This window comes from Camelus dromedarius, chromosome 34 (assembly GCF_036321535.1).
Source record: "Camelus dromedarius isolate mCamDro1 chromosome 34, mCamDro1.pat, whole genome shotgun sequence".
Lineage (NCBI taxonomy): Eukaryota > Metazoa > Chordata > Mammalia > Artiodactyla > Camelidae > Camelus > Camelus dromedarius.
In genome coordinates this window covers 1,503,100-1,526,296 of record NC_087469.1, presented here as the reverse complement: position 1 = coordinate 1,526,296, position 23,197 = coordinate 1,503,100, and the positions used below count along the sequence as shown (strand labels likewise).

General features: G+C 34.7%; 1 protein-coding gene across 3 annotated transcripts in view; it reads left to right on the top strand.

The window, feature by feature from the left end:
- Positions 1-23,197, top strand: part of LOC105096604 (protein NPAT) — a 43,925-nt gene that overhangs the window by 7,574 nt on the left and 13,154 nt on the right. Inside the window, exons 2-10 of one of the 3 annotated variants that reach the window (XM_010988973.3) lie at positions 5,631-5,749; positions 11,938-11,998; positions 13,651-13,723; positions 15,327-15,367; positions 15,895-16,119; positions 17,106-17,187; positions 18,251-18,338; positions 18,903-18,994; positions 19,074-19,161. In XM_010988973.3, coding sequence (XP_010987275.3) covers positions 5,631-5,749; positions 11,938-11,998; positions 13,651-13,723; positions 15,327-15,367; positions 15,895-16,119; positions 17,106-17,187; positions 18,251-18,338; positions 18,903-18,994; positions 19,074-19,161 — 869 coding nt within the window. Of the gene's footprint in view, positions 1-5,630; positions 5,750-11,937; positions 11,999-13,650; positions 13,724-15,326; positions 15,368-15,894; positions 16,120-17,105; positions 17,188-18,250; positions 18,339-18,902; positions 18,995-19,073; positions 19,162-23,197 lie in introns of those variants that run through there. The other 2 variants (XM_031443771.2, XM_064482018.1) reach the window with 2 other exon arrangements.

Sequence of the window (23,197 nt, the reverse complement as noted above, 5' to 3'; positions counted from 1 at the left end):
TTTTCTCCATTGTATATTCTTGTCACCTTTATCATAGAATAATTGACCATAGGTGCATGGGTTTATTTGGGAGCTCTTTAATCTGTTCCATTGATCTATGTGTGTTTTTGTACCAATACCATGCTGTTTTGATAACTGTAGCTCTGTAGTATTGCCTGAAGTCTAGGAGGGTTATTCCTCTGGCTTCGTTCTTTTTTCTTCAATATTGCTTTGTCAATCCTGGGTCTTTTGTGATTCCATGTAAATTTTAGGATTGTTTCTTCTAGTTCTGTGAAAACTGTCCTGGGTGTTTTGACAGGGATCGTATTAAATCTGTAGATTGCCTTGAGCAGTATGGCCATTTTGATATTGATTCTTTCAATCCAAGAGCATGGGATATCTTTCCATTTCTTTAAGTCATCTTTAATTTCTTTAATCCATGTTTTGTAGTTCTCTATGTATAAGTCTTTCACCTCCTTGGTCAGATTTATTCCTCAATATTCTATTGTTTTGGATGTGATTTTAAAAGGAATTCTTTCTTTACTTTCTTTTCCTGCTAATTCATTGTTAGTATAAAGAAATGCCACTGATTTCTGTATGTTAATCTTGTATCCTGCTACCTTGCTGAATTCTTGTATCAGCTCTAGAAGTTTTTGTGTGGAGCTTTTAGAATTTTCTATATATAGTATCATGTCATCTGCATATACTGACAATTTTACCTCTTCTCTTCCAACTTAGATCCCTTTTATCTCTTTTTCTTGGCTGCGTTTATACTGTTTTATTCTTATCTATGTGGTTACCTTTACCAGTATTTAATAATTTTTTAGTACAGATTTGACTACTGTCTGGTGTACTTTTATTTTAGCCTGAAGGACTCCATTTAATATTTCATATAGGGCAAGTCTATTAGCAGCAGATTCTCAGTTTTTTGAAATATGAGAGTATTTTAGTTGCTTCATTTTGAAGGAGTTTTGCTAGATGTAGAATTCTTGGTTAACTTTTTTCTGTCAGAACTTTCAAAATATCATCTCACTCCCTCTGGCCTTCATGGTTTCCAATGAGAACTCAAAACAGAATGGTATTCATTTAATCATACTGAGGACCCTTGTATGTGATGAGCCATTCCTCTCTTTTTGCTTTCAAAATTCTCCTTTTGTCTTTTGACAGTTTGATTATATGTCTAGCTATGGATCTCTTTGAGTTCATCCTACTTGGAGTTTTTTGAGCTTCCTGAATAAGTAGATTAATTTTAACTTGCTAAAATGTTGGGTATTCTCAAATACTATTTCTTCAAATATTCTTTCTACCGTTTTCTGTCTCTCACTTCCTTCTGAGAATCCTAGAACATATTCTTATACCGGTACATTTGATAATGTTTCACAGATCTCTGAGACTTTATTCACTTTCATCATTCTTTTTTTGTTTCTGTTCTTCGTACTGGATAATCTCATTTGATCTGTGTCCAAGTGCACTGATTCTTTTATCTGCCTCCTCAAATGTGCTATTTATTTACAGATTTTTTACTTCATTTATTATATTTTGCAACTCCAGAATTTCTACTTGATTTTTTCCCTTTAATTTCTTTCTCTTTTATTTATTTTTGATGAGACATTCTCCTAATTTTGTTTACGTATTTAGGCATAGTGTTTTTTTTGTTTTTTTGTTTTTAGTTCTCTGACCTTATTTAAAATAGCTGATTTTAAGTCTTAAGTCTAGTGCCTTGGCTTCCTTGGTGACAGTTTCTACTGACTGCATATTTTTTCCTTGTTTATTAGCCATAGTTTCTTGTTTCTCCTCATGTCTCATAATTTTTTATTGAAGATTGTAATGTAGCAACTCTTGTAATCAGATTCTCTCCCTCCATGTTTGTTATTGCTCTTTGTTGTTGTTTAGCAGTTGTTTTAGCAGTTAGTTTCTTGAACTAATTATATGCAGTATGTATTCTTTGAGTTTATATTCTGATTGGACAATGATTTCCTTAAATGCTTGGAGTCAATAAGTCTCCCATTGTTTGTTAAGGGGCTGGGGTACACATTGGGGTATGCTTCAACATTCAGCTAAGCACCTGACAGCTCTGCCTTAGCCTTCACTTCCTGCTTGCAGAGGCTTATAGTCAGCCAGAGATGAGTGCATAGGGCCTTAGCAGGCCTTTTCCGAGTACACATGCTACCATACCCTTGCATGTAGCCGTCTAGTGTCCCAGGAGTATGTCAGAGCTTTTCAAAGCCCCCTACAGACTTCTCACTCCCTAGCTTTTATTTTTGAGTCTTTTGTTTGTTTGTTAACTTGTTGTTTTTCCCAACCATTATCTCTGTCATAGGTAGCTGTGGTGTTAAGCAATTCCTGCTGATTGTTTTAACAAAACAGCCCTAAGGAGAAGGTCATTTGCACTGAGTGAGCTTTGATTCAATTCAGAGACAAGCAATGCAAGTGGAGTTCTACAGGGAATTTTCACAAGATCAAATAGTGACAGTGTCTGGGAATGGGACTTGAAAAATATTCCAGCTTCATCTGATCCTCCATTGCCTGTTAGGCTGCTGGTTTTCACTGCATTTGCAGGCTGTTGACTTTTAAGCATACAACTCAGCCGGGGAGATGAGCATGGGAACAGCGAGTTAAAACGCCACAGTGTTCACTGTCCTTACTGACATTCAGCCATTTTTGTGAAATAAATGCTCCCAGGTTTTATATTTTGCAAGACTTTGATCATTTTCAGAGTTCTGTAAAAATTTATTTTAATTTGTGCCAGTGTTCTCATTGCTTTTAGAGAGGAGAGAATTTTTGGAGGCGCTTACTCTTGCGTTCCTGCTGAAGCCTCTCAAGATTTAGAAGTTTTAACTGAGAGCTGTGGAAAGTGATGGAAACCCTTCAGCATTACCCAAGGAAGTATTTAACAAGATTTGGTTCACAAATCAAAGCAAATGTGATGCCTCATAGATGAAGCATCTTACTCCAGAATAATTTAAGTGCTTTTTCCCCCTTCAAAGCCACAATGCTTCTTTAAACAATAAAATAAGAACTGGTCTCCTGATATCCTATCCGGTGTTCTTTTTGTATTGTATTACTGCTTTTAGACTTGGTTAGTTAAACCCCAATAATACTAAGAAGTGAAAAAACCAGAGTAAGGCTGGTAGTCAAAGTGTTCATATGTGTCAAAGTACAAAGCACTGGTACATGACATTGTTTCATAATTATCAGTTAGGTGTGGATGTTAAAAGTTCTTGTTGTGTATGTTAATGCTTTGATTCCCAAAGGGCATAAATTAAAAATCAAAGGAGTGCCTTTCTTACCTTTCATACAGAGTAGGTCTTATCTTTATTTTGGTTTTAAACCATTAAGCAAATAAGTGAAGTATACAAATAAATAGCAATGCTAAGAGAATGCAGTTTTTTTTTATTATCCAGTAAGTTAATTGATACTATCTACTCAGTTACAGAGTCAAACATTTATTATTTCTTTACACTTGTTGTTTCTTTATTGGTTTTTTATTGTTTATTGTAACTTTATTCTTTCCCCTGTAAACATTGCTGTGCAGTAATTGCACTTTATCAAACACCTTATTTTTCTAGTTTAGCTAGCTTCTGAGGTTTTTTGTTTTTGTTTTTTTTCCAGTTTTATTGAGATGTAATTGATATATATCACTATATAAGATGTATAGCATAATGGTTTGACATATATATTGTGATTTGATTACTATAATAACTTCAGTTAGCATCTGTCATTTCACGCAGATACAGTAAAAAGAGAGAGCACAAAAAACAAATTTTTTTCCTTGTGATGAGAACTCTTAGGATTAACTCTCTTAAAAATTTGATATCATATAGCCGTGTTAAATATAGTCACTTACTATATTGGAATGTATTTACGATCCCTATTTACATTTGACCCTTGAACAACACAGTTTGAACCGTGTGGGTCCACTTATACATGGATTTTTTTTTCAATAAATATATACTACAGTACTATACAATCCACAGTTGGTTGAATCTATGGATGTGGAACCTCAGATTCAGAGAGCCAACTGTAGTTATATATGGATTTTCGACTGCGTGGAGGGTTGGTGCCCCTAGCCTCAGCATTGTTCAAGGGTCAACTGTATTTATCTTGTTATTGGAAATTTGTACGTTTTCACCACCTTTCTCTAATCCCCCCTCCCTCCATCCCCTGCTTCTGGTAACCACAAATCTGATCTCTTTTTCAATGATTTTGGTTGGGTTTTTTGTTTTCAGAATTCCACATACAAGTGAAATGAAGCAGTATTTGTCTTTCTCTGCCTGAGTTATTTCACTTAGCGTAATACCCTTGAGTTCCATCCACATTGTCCCAAATGAATTTCATTCATTTTTTAGGGCTGAATAATATTTCATTTTATTTATATATACACACACACACACATATTTATATATATACCACAACTTCTTCATCCATCCATTTATCAGTGGACACAGGTTGTTTTTATGTCTTGGCTATTGAAAGTAATGCTGCTATGAACATGGGGGTGCAGATAACTCTTCAAGTTAGTATTTTTTGTTTCCTTTGGATATATTCCCAAAAGTGGAATTACTGGATCATATGGCAGTTCTATTTTTAATTTTTTGAGGATCCATACTGTTTTCTGTAGTGGCTGTACCAGTTTTCAATCCCACCAACACACACAAGGGTTCCTTTTTTCCACATCCTCACCATCGTTTGTTACTGCTTGCCTTTTTGGTGATGTCATTCTAACAAGCATGAGATAACTCATTGTGGTTTTGATTTGTATTTCCTAATGGCTAATGACGTTGAGTGTCATTCTGTGTACCTGTTGGCCTTTTGTATATCTTCTTTGGAGAAATGTCTGTTCAGGTCTTTTGCCCCTTTTTAAGTTGGATTATTTGTTTTTTTTCTATTGAATTGTTTAAGTTCTTTATTTATTTTGGTTATTAACCCCTTGTCAGATAAGTGGTTTGCAAATACTTTTTACCACTCCATAGGTTGTTTTTTCACTCTGTTGATGGTTTCTGTGGCTGTGCAGAAGCTTTTTAATTGGATGTATTGCAACTTGTTTATTTTTTATTTTGTTGCTTGTGCATTAGTTGTCAAATCCAAAAAATTATTGCAAAGACCCATCTCAGGGAGCTTTTTACCTGTTTGCTTCTAGGAGTTTCATGATTTCAGGTCTTATGTTTGAGTCTTTTATCCATTTCAAGTTAATTTTTGTGAGTGGTGTAAGATGAGAGTCTAGTTTCACACTTCTACATGTGGCTGTCCACTTTTCCTAGCACCATTTATTGAAGAGACTGTCTTTTCTCCATTGAGTATTCTTGGCTCCCTTGTCAAATTTAGTTGACCACGTATACTGGGGATTATTTCTAGGCTCTCAATTCTGTTCCACTGATCTGTCTGTCTTGTTTTTATGCCAGTACAATACTGTTTTGATTACTGTGGCTTTATAATGTATAAGCTAGAGTTTTTCTTATCAAACAACTATTTTATGAATTCTGCCTTGTACTGCAGCACAAACTGGTGTTTCAGGCAAGGCTGCAGAATCCCATCACGTTCACCTGAAGTTGCATTTGTGATATGAAACTGCTCTAGTATTTTCAACAGCAGTTTTATCACAAGTTCAAAATTTACTGAAATTACTCAGTTACATTTTATTTTTCACTTAGGTTACTTACAACAGGAGAACCTCACTTCTACCTGCCAGACTTTCATTTTGGAAAGTTCAAATTTAAAAGAATATGCAGAACACTGCACAGATGAAGGTTTTATCCCAGCCTGCTTACTGGTGAGTGATTTGTTCCTTAAGGAAATATTTCATTATTGACCAACATAAGACACTGTAAACACAGTCTTAAAAATCAGCTCATTAGCAAACTCAAAATGGGCAGAAAGTTTGATATTTTGTATTCATGCGTGAGTAGATAAGACCCAAAGAAGTCTAGCTCTTCTTTTCACATATTTACGTCAGAACTGGGAAGTGAATTATAACCTTGCCTTTGAGAATCAGTTTCATAATGACACCTTCATTTCTAATTAGTTTCACCCCCACTTCTGCTGGTGCTTACTTGTTTACTGCCTACTATAGACTAAATATTTGCATCCCTCCAAAATTCATATATTGAAACCCCGCCCCTCATGGTATTTAAAGGTAGGGGCTTTGGACAGTAATTAGGTTTAGATTAGGTCATGAAGTTAGGACCCTCATGATGGGATTTAAAAAGTAAAGAGAGAAATGTCTGTGTGCACACACCAAGAAAAGGCCATGTGAGCACACAGTAAGAAGGAGGAGATCTCCAAGCCAGGAAGTTGGTCCTCTCCTGGGACTGCATCAGCTGGCACCTTGATCTTGGACTTCCCGCCCTGCAGAACAATGAGAAAAATGTCTGTTGTCTAAGCCACCTGGTCTGTGGTGGCTTATAGCAGTCTAACCTTTCCTGTGTCTGCTTTTCCTGTAGTTGCTTGCTTCAGACAAATATAAAACAGGTATTTTGATATCTTGTCACCTCTTTTTTAAATATCACTAGACCAACAGAGCATTGTTTGGTATATAATGGACAAATGCTAGAACTACATTATTTGAAGTGGTATTTTGTCATTTTAAACACAGGTCTGTGGGTTCATTTCAGCTGTCACAGACAACATGATTATCTGTGGAAAAAACCTAAAAATATCTTACAAAATTGCTAGAATTTAGCAAGGTCACAATACAAAGTATACAGAAGTCTACATATTTCTTTGTATGTGCAATGAACCATTAGAAATTAAATTTTTTTAAAAATACCATTTACCCAACAAACAAAATAAAATAGGTAATAAATCTAACAAAATATGCATAGAATCTTTATGCTAAAATCCACATGAAAGAAACCAAAGACTTGAATAAAAGGAAAGATAAACTGTGTTCATGGAATGAGCAGCTCAGTATTGTTAAGATGTCACTTCTCCCAGTTTTGATCTATAGATTCATTATAGTCAAGATCCCAACAATTTGGTTTTTTTTTTTTTTAATGAAATGGCTATTTATTAAATATGTCTGGTCTACAAGGTACCATTTACATCCTTCTGTTGTTCACACAGTTTTTTCAAGAATAAACAAACAGAAGCTCTAACTAATCCATTCACTTAAGAGGGTTTGGCTGATGATGTGACACCGAAAGCCCTGTGTCTCCCTAAGGGAACTAAACAGCTTTCACTTTGATACCAATTAGAAAGTGATTCTCCTGACCTACTGAATATCTACCAAGAGCATACTCAGCATCAGCAAACTGTTGGTGGCATTTTAGGAGAGTGGTACAGATTCACAACTCTTTTGACAGCAGAACCTAATTTGAACTGATATTTGTAGCCCTTTTTTTAAATTCCACTTTGTGTAACTTTTTGCATTTAGTTGTAGAAATGTTAACATTTGATTGTGGAGTGCCACCCCAGACACCACGGGAGTTATTACATAGTATCTACTTTTATGTCCATAGTGTCTCAAAATCTGAAAAATTCTGAAATTTAAAACATACTTGGGAGTGATGCTGATAATGGGGTTGACAGTGCATGTGTGCAACCAGGGGTTTGTGGAAAATCTCTGTAACCTTCCTCTTGATTTTCTTGTAAACATTAAATTGCTTTTTTAAAAATTAAATAAATGACACATATGATCCCAACAGTTTCAGGGATTTTGGATCTTCACTATAAATGATTTGAAACACTTGGGCTCTTCATTTATTTAATGACTGTAATTTTTAAAAATGAGAGTATTCAGAGAAAAATACTCAGTAATCTTTATTAGATTTTTTTAAATTCACAGCATTATAAAATAAGTTGTAATCTGTAAATAATTTATCCTGTCTGCCAAATACTTTATACTGTCTTTCAAGCTACCAAAAACATTATTCACAAATCCAGATAAGTCCTAATCACATTCTTAACATTAACTTGCTGTCTAGTATCGGATCAGCTTGTGTTGAATTGGTTTATTGGCAATAGCTCATTTTTTTTAAGTGGCACCCACTTAAGAATTGTTGATCCCTCTATGGAATGCTTTTCTTTGTTTCTTGTTAGTCTTTGTTTTAAAGTATTTCATCTGATGTAAGTATTTCTACCCCAGCTTTCTTTTCATTTCCATTTGCACAGAATATCTTTTCCCATTTTTTCACTGTCAGCCTGTGTGTGCTTTAGATCTGACCGAGTCTCTTGTAGATAACATATATAACCTTCACACTAGCTTTATAGTGGGTGAGCCACTACCTTTACTGTATGTTTGTCTTTACCAGTGAGATTTCTTTCTTTCATAATTTTCTTGTTTCTAGTTATGGCTGGAAGTCCCTTTAAACATTACTTGTACAGCCCAGTGTAGTGGTGATGAATTACTCTGGCTTTTGTTTGTCTGGGGAACTCTACTTCTCCTTCACTTCTGAATCAGAATCTTCCTAGGTAGGATATTCTTGGTTGTTCAGTTATTTTTTTCCAGCATTTTAAATATTTAGTGCCAGCCCTTTCTGGCATGTAAAGTTTCTGCTGAAAAATCAGCTGTTCATCTTACAGGAGTTCCCTTGTATGTAACTAGTTATTTTTTTCTTGCTACTTTTAAGATTCTCTGTTTGTCTTTAACTTTTGACAGTTATGAAGTATCTTGTTCTGGGTCTCTGGGTTCATTTTGTTTGGGACTCTATGCTTCCTGTACTTGGATGTCTTTTCCTTTGCTGGGTTAGGGAATTTTTTAGCCATTATTTCTTCAAATAGACTTTCTGCTCCTCTCTCTCTCACTCTTCTCTTTCTGGAACCCCTATTGTGGGAGTGTTAGTATGCATGATGTTGTTCCAGAGGTCCCCTAAACTGTCCTCATTTTAAAAACAGAGAACTTTTGATTGGGTGTTCCCCACGACCTTCTCTTCCAAACTGCTGATCCATCTCTTTTTGCATTCTCTAATCTGCTATCGATTCCTGTAGTGTTCTTTTCACTTGATTTGTTGTATTCTTCAGTTCTGGTAGGTTCTTGTTTATATTTTCTGTCTCTTTGTTGAAGTTCTCACTTGAGTTCATCCATTCTTCTCCCAAGTTTGGTGGGCATCTTTATGACTGCTACTTTGAACTCATTATCTGGTAAATTGCTAATCTGTTTTGTTGAGTTCTTTTTCTGAGGATTTTGTCTTGTTCTTTTGTTTGGAAGATACTCCTTTGTCTCTTCATTTTGCCTTGCTTTCTGAATTTGTTTCTGTGTATTAGTAGACCAGCTACATCTCCTGGTCTGGAAAGAGTGGCATAATGTAGACGTGACTTGTGGGCTCAGTGGGACAATCCCCCTGTCACCAGAGCCAGGTGCTCCAGGAGTATCTGCAGCGTGGTCTGCATACACCCTCCTGTTGTGTCTGGGCCGCGAGTGTGCTGGTAGGCAGGGCTGTCCTTCAACCCAGGTGTCTGAGGCCCAGCCACTACTGTTGTGGCACGTGATGTGCAGGGCTGGCCCCTCAGAGCAGCATCTGCTGCAGAGGGACTCAGGTACTGCTTGAGTGGTGCTGTGGAACTAGAGTAATCCAAACAGTTCTTAAAAAGGATACGTTCCAGACTCACATTACTTGATTTTAAGACTTGCTAACCAGCTATAGTAATCTGGATTGAATGGCTTTAAGAGATGGTTAGGCATAAGATCAGTGGAACAAAATAGAGAGCCCAAATGTGATTTTGACAAAAGTACAAAGGCATTTCACTGGAGAAAGGATAGTCTTATCAACAAATGATGGTAGAACTATTAGACAATCAGATTTTTTAAATAGAACCTGTATACATATTGCATACAAAAATTAACCAATTTGGAAACGGAGAACTGTAAGACTTTCAGTTGGAAACGTAGGAGAAAATTTGTGTAAAATTGGTTTTGGCAGTGGAGTTTTTAGACATAATACCAGAAGTATTGACTATAAAATGAAAACTTGATAAATTCACTGTATAAAAATTTAAAATTTTTGCTTTATAAGAGACAGTGTTAAAAGAATAACAAGCCACAGGTTAGGAGAATATACTTGCAACTCACATATGAAGGGCTTGTGCCCAGAATATATAAGAAACTTTATTAAAAAAAAAGAAAAATAATTGAATTTTTTTTAATAGGCAAGAGATGTGAAGACCCACAGAGAAAATATATGGATGGCAATAAGCATGTGAAAAAAATACTTCACATCATTAGTCATTAGAAAAATGAAAATTAATTCTCCTATCAAATAGCAATACATAACATATTACAATGGCTAGTATAAAAAGCAGTTTAAAAATTGCCAGATCCTTGGTGGCAAGGTTGCAGAGCAACAAAAACTCTTATTCATTGCTGATGAGAATGCAAAATCATATAGTTGCTTTGCAAAGCAGATTGGCAGTTGTTTATAAAATTAAACATACACACCCCATGTGACCCAGCATTCACATACCCAGATATTTACCCAAGTGAATTGAAAAACTTATGTTCACACAGAAACTTATACACTAATTTGTTCATCTGTGGTGGTCAAAAACTGAAAACAACCAAGGTGTCTTTTAGCAAGGGAATGAATAAACAAACTATGATATATTCATACTACTAAGCAGTAAAAAGCAACACTATTGATTCATATAATAATGTGAATGAATCTTAAATTCTTCTGAGTTCTTCTAAATTAACAATTTTAACAAAAGCAAGTTAAAGTTAAATTTTAACTTTAAAGTATACTTTACTTATACTCTAAGTATAAGTTAATATAGATAATGGAGCCAAGTTTCTCCCTCTGTGAGAAAGAGGATAAAATAAGCATCAGAGTCAAACCTGTAGCATTAAATTATATAGTCAGATTTCTGTATGAAGTTGTTTATTTTAATATGTGTACAGATATATGCAGGAATGCAGATGTGTGTGTGTGTGGATTAGCACTTCTGTGTGTTTGTGTGGCCCTGTGTGCTGTGGGGCCTACTGCAGTAACACCCTGGCAGCTACAAGCACATTAGCAACCACATCTTTACTTCTCAGGGTTCTGAAGGCTGGGGAGACCGAGATCAAGTGCCTCTGATTCAGTTCCCGGTGAAGGCTGTCTTCCTGGCTTATAGATGACAACCTTCTTGCCATGACCTCCCCTGAATTTGTGCGGACATAATTCATTGTATAGCCTTCATTCAGCAGTTACTTTTTAACTACTAAAATAAAGCAAGGTGTAATGATCAAGTTAGGAACAGTCAAATCCCCTAACCTTTCAGGCCTTAAATAACACTGAAGGACAAAGTAGGAATCTGCTATGAAAGTTCAGGAGGGGAGAGGGAAGTAATTACCTACTGTGTGTTAGACATTGGTCTTAGATATGTTACGTGTATCTTCATGTAACCTTCAGAACAAAATATTATATTAATTAAGAATTCATGTGTCCATTTTTATGTATGAAAGTAAGCCTTAGAAAATCTAGGTGATTTGTCACACGTACAGCAAGTGTTGAACTTAAAACCAGACTGTCTGCTTTGGAAGTCTTTGCTCTTCCCTCTTCTATTATATGACCTCAAACTTGAGCTAATAAAAGCCTGCCTTTTAGTACTGATGGGAGGAACAGGGATGGAAGTGGCTTTACGAGAGGACAGAAGGGAAAACAGAAAGATACTGATCCTTCGGAAGGTTATCTTTCACACTCAGTTTTCGGCAGGTTCACACGGCTTCAGAATAGAAAAGGCAGATCAGGGGGCCTTATCTGTGTGACTGGATCCCTACATCGCAGCTGGAAACCGCTTTTCTGCCACTGGACTGTCTTAGCTGAAGAAACATACTCACAGTATCTGATTCGGACGAGGCTCTTTACCCTTGGAAGGTTTGCTGCGCCCCCGACTTGAGTGGCTGTTTTAGTTTCTGATGACCTACTCTTCACCCTTTCTTCATCAGCTACTCTGTAATCCAGCTCTTAAGTTTTATGATAAAATGTTTCATGGTGGGAAACTATTGCTAGCATTATATGTAATGCTTGATCTTTTTCTTTTCAGTCTTTATTTGGAAAAAACTTGACAACAATTTTGAATGAATATGTAGCTATGAAAGCAAAAGGTAAGAATTCAGGGTTCAGAGAAATTTTTTTGTCAGTTTTATATAGCATTTATCTAATTGTTTTAGTTAGAAATAATTTTTAAAGGATATTAATATCTCTTAAAAGCCATAAGAAAACTTGTGTTAGTTATGATGAGAAAAATTTTACTGGGAAATGTCTAACTAGATAGTGTATGTTTCTGTTTGAGTGGTAAATTGCAAATCTGAATGTTACCAAACAGAATCAGTAAATAAATTTTTTTAAAGATAGAAAATAAAACTCTTTGGAAATATGGGGAGTAATTAGTTGTATTTATTTATTTGTTTGTTTGTTTATTTAATGGAGATACTGGGGATTCCACCCAGGGCCTCATGCATGCTAAGCACATACTCTACCAGTGAGCCTTACCCTCCCCCAACTGAAACTCTTAACTTTGGGTATCTACCCTGATGAACAAGCATTGCTATGTGTTTTAAAATTTCAGACTAATACTTCAGGTTCTTTGTAGTATAAATCTAGACACAGAAGCCAGTCATGAAATTCTGGCTTATGTTTCACCAGAACATAGAATAACACTTTCATAAGTTAATGTCTTAGGGGGAAAGTTAGATTTATTCTCTCATATTGGTAATTTCCATAGCTTGCAGCATGTTAACAAAAGACCCAGCAGTAAAGAATTAATTAGCATAAATGATAACATTAAAGAAAATAAGCTTACTACATATTGAGTACTGCCTGTATGCAGCACTGTGCCCGGTGCTTTCATGTTTTGTCTCAGCCCTTAAAGTAATCTGGTGGGAGGTGTTGATTGTTTAGATCTCACGTATCAGAAAATTGAGGATTAGAGAAGCAAGATAACTTTTCCAAGATCACAGACTAGAAGCTGTAGAAAGTAATGAGTCTGGACGTTCAGGGCCTGAATTTTCATTTCTAACTCTTCAATAAGTTACTTGTTCTTTCTGCCAGGGTTTTCTTTTCCCAAACTATCGTAACTGTCTTCCAGGAATATTTAGAGTGTAAGTGACATCAGAAATAATATGTTATTACAGTACAAAGGTTTATAGCCCACTTTTATGTTGAGTAGCTTTCTCTGGCTTGAGCTTTTTTTAGGTATATAGTGAAAATTGTAAATACCTTATGAGTTTCCTATCATGGCTTTAGAACACATCTTGAAAAAGACTAATTAATCCCCAGAAATTTTACCTATAATTCTAAGTAGAGTAACTGATGAGACTTTTTAAGGGGTTGCTGAGCAATCACAGTGATTTGGACATGAAAACATTGAATGTAGAATCCTAATTCCACATTCACAGGAGTTGTATAATCTTTATGATAATTCTTATAAATCAAATTATTTTAATTCATATTTTAAATAGTTTATCTTTTTTAATTGAAAAAGTATATAAAGTAATTGATCTGAAAAAGCTTCATAGGTTTCACAAATGTCTATTTTCACTCACATTGCATCTGATTCTCAATGGCTTAAGCAAAGAAAGCAGCCTTATTATAGCTTTGCAGGTCATTTTACAAAATAGGCTTATTTTTCAGTTCCTAACATAATGTCAACAGCTGAGAGAAAAGTTTTCCTTACTGATTTTCTGTGTCTGTTCAAATTAAATGATAAATTTTCTTGAACTGTGTTTATTATGAAACTTTTCCTCTTATGATTTAGAAACATCAAATGATGTCCCAGCAGTTATGTCATCTCTGTGGAAGAAGTTAGACCATACACTTTCTCAGATCAGGTAATAAAAAGCTTAACAGAATGTGCATGATGGTTTTGGAATGCAAGCACATGTAAGAATCACTTCACGTTTAAATTTTATGATCCACACTGTGCATTTATATAATAACACTGATCTAATTTTGAAATTACTCTAGAGGTTATTGATATTTCTTTGCCTTTGATTGGAATAATCTTAGATAAATTGTGTACTTTAATCAAATGTTTAGAAGTGCAGAAATTGAGACCTATAGAGGTTTAATGACACTCCCAGGTTCCCATAACAATTTAGAGGCAGATCTCTGGCTAAATACAAATCTAGTCCCAGTCTTGTGTGAATATAGATCTCCTAAGCCCTGAGCCATGTGAGTTCCCTTGCACAGGTGCATCTTCATTCCACATAGAGAAAATTCTTGCATGGAATCCATGCTGCCTTGGTTCTTCCCTCGTAAAGAAACAAGATTGAATAATAATACTTCTGGAATCTTCTACTCTTAGAACTTTCACATGAGATTGATATGTACCTTCTACCTATGTCATGGCCTTGGAATGCCAGTCTCAGCATCCTTAGAATAGGTATCAATTTTATAACATATCCTATTTAACTGCAGAGTCTAGTACTAAAGCCATAGTTTCTTATCCTTTGTCCCAGAGCTACAAGTCAATACCTCACTTAAATTCAGCAGGAGCTTCATTTCCTTCCTCAGTTTAAACTGCTAAAATGGCTCCAAATGCTTTCTAACTGTACCACATCTTAATTTGGTAATCTTACCTTTTTTCCCCCTCTCCTGACCCTTGTCTTTCTTCCCCTTGCAAACAATCTTCAAATACAAAATTTAATTAACACCTGTGAATGGTTATAAGTTATTGCACTATTTTATTGACAAGGTATTACATTAAAGAAAGAAGGCTGTTAGCCATGTATTCTCCAAGATTGGTTTGTATGTTAATAAAAATGCTTATTCAATTTAGTAAGTTTCGTGGCTCTTAATTGGTAGAGACTTACTTGACAGATTTCCTAGGACAATGGCACAGTGTCTGACTGTTTACAAAATACATGGGTAAGTTCATAGTAAAAGGAGAAACAACCTGTATTGTGATTTTTCTCTTGTTCACTTTGTTCCTTCTTTAGAGGTTGGATGAAATAATTTCAGTCATAAATTTCATAAACTCGGAATGTCCTTTGAAATCAACTTAGATTCTGAAGTATTTATGTATGGAGTTATATGTAAAATCAGAATTTCTCTAGGAAGGCATTTATATAGTTATAAAGGATAATAATTGCAAAATTTAATTTATAGCTTTCTTAAATATATTGAGTTCCTAAATTCAAGTAAACTTGTATTCTTAATGGGGTATCAGGGCTCTCTAATGCTTATTGCATTGGATAGAAACTTGATTATTAAAATTGTGTGTGTGTGTATGTTTACATGCCATGCTATTTTTCTCCTAAAGCAAATAAGATTTGGTTACCCAGAGAAAGTGCTTATCTTTTTTGTCTGAGGGAGGTTTCTTACCTTTTAACTCATAATTTACTTCAGGTCTGACTGTTACAAATTAAATTTGTTACAAATTTTCTTTGCAGCAGCAGTTTTTTTAAATGTTTAACTACTTTTGTTTATCAGGAGCATGCAAAGTTCTTCAGGGTTTGCTGCCAATCAGAGAGGTTGGTATTCAACTTTAAACTATATATAATGTTCAGAATTACTTTAAACTCAGATGAACATTTTAATTAATAATACGTGTGTTTTTTATACGTATGTATACACATATATATGTATATGTTTTGTTTAAACTGCTTTTCTAAAGTACTGTTATCAATCATATTGGGAAATAATATTTTCATTTATTATAAAAATACACATTTTAAACACTCCTTATTTTTATCATTGGCTCTCATATATTCACATCTTTTAATTCCTAGTCCATAAGTTTGTTTCGTAGTTTGTGGAGGTATTATCAGTGTGTATTATTACAGAAGAAATGTGCTCTTAGATTTCTAAAGTTTAAGTGTACTCAGTTTGTTTCTTATGAAATGATCACATAAACTTAGTTTGATATTCTTAAGGGCTGTTTTTCAATCTGTAGATCCATCGTGTTAAATATGCAGTAGGACATGTGTCATGTAGACTTCTTAACATTCCCAAACTACTCTGATACTGACTTAATTTTTTAAATGCTCATTTGTTTCAGCCCGAACAAGAAACGGAATTGCAGAAATTAAATGGCAGAGAAGGCTTGCGTCTCAGTCAGCTCCTGTCAGTTCAGAGGTGCTGACTTTACCATATCTTTCAGGACAGTTTACTACTTCTCCTTTGACAGCTGCACAAGTTACTCGGCCGACTGGCCAAATTTCAGCTCCTTTGAGGTCTAATTTTGTAGTGGTCAACCATTCACAGTCACAAGACACTGTGACCAGTAAGTGTAAATTTTGCTCTCTTAAATTTTATTTTTAATCATATTGTATTAATGAGATGATGTGCTAATGTCTTTATAGTCATAATATTAAATTATAGCAAAAAATAGACAGGAGGCTAGAAGTAAGACTTGAGGTAAATCCCTGTGCTATACAGAAAGAAACTTGTCGTTTTTAATCTGTTTTTATATGTAGTGGCTAACATTTGCAAATCTTCTTATATCTCTTCTAACTGAGGTCCAACCTTGAACTCTTTTCTAATTCTCAGTTTTCTTCATTAACAGAAAAGACCACGTTATTTGATTTTAGAAGGAATGCACTTACATTTCACCACCTTCTTATCTTTGTTCACGTTAGTCTGTCCTGGAATGAGGGATGTTTTTCCAGTTAACCTCCATCTCTACATGCTGAATATCCTACATATTCCTGGCTGCACTTAGAGCTAGGGACAAATTTAGAGATCATCTGGTACTACTTCCTTCTTGTGTACTTGAAATTATTAAAAACACATAATATGAAGGGGCAGAAGGCTGGTTAATAACAAGAGTTGGGATTAGGACTGAGGTGCCACCCCTCTTAGTTCTTAGACCAGTCTTTTTTCTCTTCTGTGCAGGTAAAATGTATTGCCATCCATTACATTTTCCTTCATTTCCAGTTTTTTCTCCAACTTCTTTAACATTTCTGAGTAAAAACACATAGCCAATACACTTAGTTTATACTTCTTATATTTCTTCCATTCTGCCATGTCATTTTTTTGTTGAGACTATTCTATATACTGTACTTCGTATTTTATCATTAAATCTTAAGTCATGGGGACTATATTTTATTCATCTTAGTATCTTCTTCAGTGCTTTGCACATAGTAGGTACTCAGTGTATACTAACTGAATTTAATATAGTAATAATTTTGTAGTGCTACTTATTCCATTAATTCAAGTTTAGGAAACTTCAATTTCCTTGACGACCTGCTTTGTTTTCTTGAAACACAGCTGGAGAGGCTTTAAATGTCATTCCTGGTCCTCAGGAAAAGAAAACTCATGCCAGCTTAATGTCTCCTGGTAGACGCAAAAGGTAAATGCTTTTTAAAAGGACAAGTTTCCAGTAACCTTAAAAAAATAATAATAATGACATCAGGATATATACATAGTGAATAAAATAGCAAGATTAGATTAAGTTCTTGGGACTATTTATTATTATATCCATTTCAAAACACATTTTTTTCACATTCTAACCTTCCTGAAATCAGGTTGCACTTTATAATCAGTGACATATCCCTGTTTCACTGGAAATGTCTTTTCTGTACAGTTATAGAGAGTTATATCTTAAAATTGACGTTAACTCAGATTTTCTTGAAGTAAGCATTTTTTTTAAACAAATATAAATAATACTAGTATGTTTTAGGGTCTACAAACAAATATGTAAAGCCCCTAAATCAATTGATAAAAATCTTTTCAGGGACATTCTTTGAGAAAAGTTTTGCGTGTCCTGTTTAGCTCATGTGTCTTTGAAGAATATTTCAGAAAAAAAGAGGTGATAGTTTAAAATGTGTTTTCTGATTTCTCAACTGCTATGCCATGGGTATTTTTGTTGAAATTTTTACTGTTGGTTATCTCTCGTTCAAGGATGACCGCCTTCTTTATGGCAAGATTTCTCACTTAATGACATAAAATAATAAAATTGCTGTACAACGTTTATGGGAACCTTGACATGTTTATAAAGCCTTAATGTGTACTTTGTTTTTACTAAATTCTTTTATAAATGCAATAATGCAGTTGGTTTTATCCTATTATAAAATGGTTCAGAGGGTCGAAGCTTACCTTACGACAGATTATACACATAGCTAGAAAGTTATAAAGCTAGACCTCAAGTTCTTTTTTTTTTTTTTAATTGAAGTACAGTCAGTTACAATGTGTTAATTTCTGGTGTATAGCACAATATCCCAGTCATGCATATACATACATATATTCGTTTTCATATCAAATTTATTAATGCTTTTCAACTTTACTGCCCTTTGTTTTTACCACAAATAGAGAAAATACCTGTTCCACCATGATCTTAAGATTTGTCTCTGTATGTAGTTATTGAATTTGTTATTCATACTAGTTAAAAGACAAGCTTTTAAAATGTGTTCCAGTGAATCTCAAAGGAAAAGTATCACTTTGTCTGGGCCTCATTCAACGATACGGAATTTCCAGGATCCAAATTCATTTGCAGTAGAAAAAGTAAGTGGCCTTCCCAAACTTTGCAACTTAAGGTATTCCTGAGATTGTAAATATTGATGTATATATACAAATATGTGTCTGTTTATAGTATGTGTACATGTGTAAAATACAGGATTTCTCTAAGACTGCAGTAGAATTGCCTTCAGACAGACAGTAGCAAAATTTAACAGTAGGAGACAGTCCATTCAGAATAGTAGCAGGTGCAAAGGCACCAAGAAAGAAACAGCAGTAGGAAAAGTTTAGGAAGCTGAAAATACATTGTTGCTGGATTATGCAATGTAATAGGGCTTTTTTACTGGAGTCAGGTTATTAAAAACCTTGCATGAAAAGCTAGAGTTTGGAGCTGTATTTGGTAATCAGTGAAAAAAGAGATGGTGAAAGATCTGTGAAAACACTTGTAAATGGTTAATGTGTAGTAGTCAGGTGTTACTATGGGGGTAAGCACCGTAACTTTCGAGTTTCCACCTAGGTTTATTAAAACTATCCAGCTTCCATTGATTCTTTTTAAATAAATAACGTAATACTCTATTCTGTTCTTTTGCTAATGTTAACTTTCTTTTCCAGCAAATGGTTATTGAAAATGCACGAGAAAAAATATTAAGTAACAAATCTCTTCAAGAAAAGCTTGCAGAAAACATTAATAAATTTTTGACTAGGTAAGCTGTTTGTGTTTAAAATGCCTGATTGTTTTTGCTTAATTGAGAAATGCTAAAAAATTTTTTTTCTACATTCCAGTGACAGCAATATTGCTCAAGTACCTAAGCAAACAGATAGCAACCCTACTGAACCAGAGACTTCAATTGATGAACTCCTGGGACTTCCGGTACGCGTAGGGGTGTGTGTGTCTGTGTGTACTGCATATACTTACAGATAAAACTGATAGTATCCCGGTTTCATTTTAAAACCAATACTAACAGATTAGATGTACAAAATAATTTAAAATAATAATGTAAGCTACAGATTTCCTTCATTATCCAAGTGTAATCTATTCCTGAAAATGTGTTAGTGAATTTTCAAGTGATCAGTCAGAATTTCAGTCTTTTTTTCCAGTTTTATTGAAAACTGATGTACATTACTGTGTAAGTTTAAGGCATACAGTATGATGACTTGATTTACATACCTTAAAATTGAATTATTTAAATGGTAAAATTAATAAAACATTCCTAACACGTCTAATAATTCTAACCAACTCCTCCCAATGTCAGTAAAACACTTCCCTGCATCACACAGCAACCAGGCATGGGCTTCTTAGTATTTCATACTTTAAGATTCATTAGTGGGTGTATTTTTGTGCAGTAAGCAGCAATACGTACAGTGTATATAAAATAAATTACATTCTTTCTGCACTGCTACAAACTGTATAAAAATGTAAAGAAACAATGAAATATGTTAAGGAGATATGATGAATCCAAGTAATATTTAACAAAGAAAAATGAACAAGACACTTAAAAAGGATTATTAACTAAATGAATAATTATGTGTGAGATTTACTGCTAAGAGAAGGAAGATAGGGGCTGTGGTCACTTGCTGTTCAGTGGAAGTGAAGGTGAAAGAGGGTGAGCTGGTGAAGAATTTAACAGTGTGTGTTTTAAGATTTGTCCTCGTGCAAATATCTTTTTTGAAGAGCAGCTGAGATTGTGGCTAGTGCATATCCTTTTAAGTTGGACTCTTGGGCAATGTAATCGTTTCTGTTGCTATGCCCACAAAATGAATTCATTATAATGAATTCATGATAGCAGTTTTCTTTTGGATGATTAATTCTGGATAAAACCACTGAGTTTGGGTTTTGGGGGGCTTTGGGTTTTGTTTTTGGTTTTTTTTTCTTTTTCTTTTTCTTTTTCTTTTCTTTTTGTCAGTTCCTTCAGAATACTTAAAAAAAATTTTTTTTGTATTTTCCCATAGTGAAATTGAGTAAATTTAACAAAATATGACAAACTTTTGAAAGCAGCCTTTCAGTTATTTAGCCATCTTTAAAAAGCTTCTGCCACCTTAATGTTTAATACATCCCCTGATCTAAATTTTTGTCTTCAACTCTTTGCTTATATTTTCTCCACAGATACATCAGGTGCTTCCCATAATCAAGGCACTTTGTTAGATACTGTGAGAGATTATAAGAAAGTGAAGGCACAACCCTCTGTTCATGGTTTTTCATTATATTATAGATTTGGGAAAAGGTAGAAATTCAGATTTCAGTAACTTTGAAAGAGCAGCCAGACATCATGCCCAGAGGAGCAGGAAATGCATCAGCTTCAGTAAGAAGGGAACAGAGCACGTTGTACAAATAGGTGAAGTAGAAATTTTTAAAATATTTACAAGTCTTTATGACCTTGGGTAGGTGAGATTTCATTAAAGAAAATTAAGAAGCGCACCACCAAGTACCTTCGGGACACGTATTTCAGGATTCTTTTGATTCTAATGTTTAAAATTTAGAATGAAATGAGAGATTTACTAGAAAATGTGTTTCTTCAACAGTAACTTTTATAAGGGGTACGCACCACTTCATAGTTTGATTAACGTTGCGATGTTGACACTTGACATTATTTACATTACTGTAAATTTTCAAGTTCATGGATATAGAAGTATTTGTTCTAGCTCCTGGCCTTCTCCTAAGTCACATTTCATCAAGAATTATTGATGTTCTCAATACATCTTCTTAGTCAAAGTTAACTGATTCTTTAATTTCAAGATTTTCTTTTCATTTTATGGCCACTTTTATTCAAAAAATCCAAGTTTTTGTCACTTTATGAGAGTTCCACTTAACCTCTTGTTCCACATGAATTTCCTGTCCCTTGGGATCCAAATGTATGCTTCACCAGAATTGAAGAATACAGCACTGCAGAAGGATTTACAGATAACTGGAATTGATATTTCTAAATCTCCAGCTGTTAAAAGGGGTGTAAATGAATACTCCTAGCCAGAGTGTACTGAAACTTCTTTGAAATCTAATGTTTTAGCTGAAATTATACTGTCAGTTTTCCTTTGAGATTCACTAAAACACAGTTAAAAATCTTGTCATGCTATTTAAATCATATCCATCTCCAAAAAAGTTCAAATGTTCATAAACATGGAAATGTATTCAATTCCATAATAAAGAAGTACAAATTAAGACAACAGGTTACTTTTATGTATTAAACTGGTAATGCTTAAAAACTGATATTGCCCATTATTGGTAAGAGCATGCACATTGTTACACAGAACAGAATAAGCATTCTTATACAACCTCTCTAGAAGGCTTCTTGGCAGGAGTTGTCAAAATTTTAAATGTATATATTGTTTGACCTAGTAATTCCACTGATAAGAATTTATCCCAGGGAGAGAGCAGATGCCTGGATAAAGATTTTCACTGTATTATTCACCATAACTGAAAATTAGGAAAAAACTTAAATGTACAAAAGTGGGAATTGGCTAAATGTGGCACAGTTATATAAACAAAGGGGTTCCTTCCCTTTAAAGAGATAGTGGGTTAAACATCTAGTTTTGTACCCTAGTAAAAAGACAGTATAGGGAATTTTTAGAAAGCATAAGCCCACAAGGAAAGAGAAGAGGAAAGAACAGAGAAAAAAATGTTTATAATTCGAAACGGGCAAGTGGTACCTGACTTGACTTACCAGGGCCCAGGGTTCTAAGCCAGTAAAGGCAAAGCTCACGTAGAAGCCATTTACAACACAGAAATCCCAAAAGGCTCAACTGTGTCTAGTTCCTCTGAAAGTAAATGGAAAGATCGGATGACAAACAGGATGATAAGCTACAAAATTTAGGAAGTAGTTAAACTATACCTTCTCCCCATCCACACTGCCCCCAAAACACTGCTGTCAGCCGTCAGCTGTCCCAGCAAGAAATGTGACTCACTCAAAAGAAAAAAGCTAAAAACACAGATGGTTCTGTAATTACTCTACAGCTTAGATAGTAGTTGATAAGCTTTCCCCACTCGCTTCCAGTCGTTGGCACAGAGTTTACAGGTAGCTTCTGGCATGCTCCTTTTAAATATGAGCACATAAGCAGGGGTTGTCCATCATTTGAAGAAACCATTTAAAATGAAGAGACCAAAACAGACATAAAAGGAGCAAGACAAAGGGCCTAGAAAGCCGTGTATGACAAACTAATGTGAAGAAAGCAGGTAAAGAAAGTTATAAAACCAAACTAATAGAAAACGAGATCAGAGATGGAGGAATTGGATGAAGGTGGTCAAAAGGTACAAACTTCCAGTTACAAGATAAGTGAGTACAGGGGCCGCCGCGTACAACATGATGAGCACAGTTAGCACTGCTGTTCGCGACACAGCTGACCCTTGAACCCAGGGGTAGGGGTGCTGACCCCACATGCGGTCGAAAATCCACTTAGAACCTTACGGTTGGCCTTCCATGCACCCGGCTCTGTACGTGCCGATTCCATCAGCCTTGGATCTTGCAGCACTCTAGTATGTGTGTATGGAAAACATTGTGCCAATAAATGGACCCTCGCAGTTGAAACCTATGTTGTTCAAGGGTCAGCTGTATTTGAAAATTAAGGGACTAGATCCTAAGAGTTCTCATAAGGAAAAAAACTTTTTCTTTTTCTTTTTCTTTTTTTTTTTTTTATTATCAGTATGAGATGATGGATATTAACTAAACTTATTTTGGTAATCAGTTCACAATATGTGTAGGTAGTCATTATGCTGTACACCTTAAACTTACACAGTGCTGTATGTCAGGTAATAAAGAACATCATAGCATGATTTTATTTAGTATTTATACACACATATAGTTCCTATGTTTATTTTATTTCAGTGTTTGGAAATATATTCACCAAAGTGATTAACTCTAGAAGAAGTGGAATTAGGGAGACTTCACTTTGTATTTTCTAATACTGTTTTAAATAAA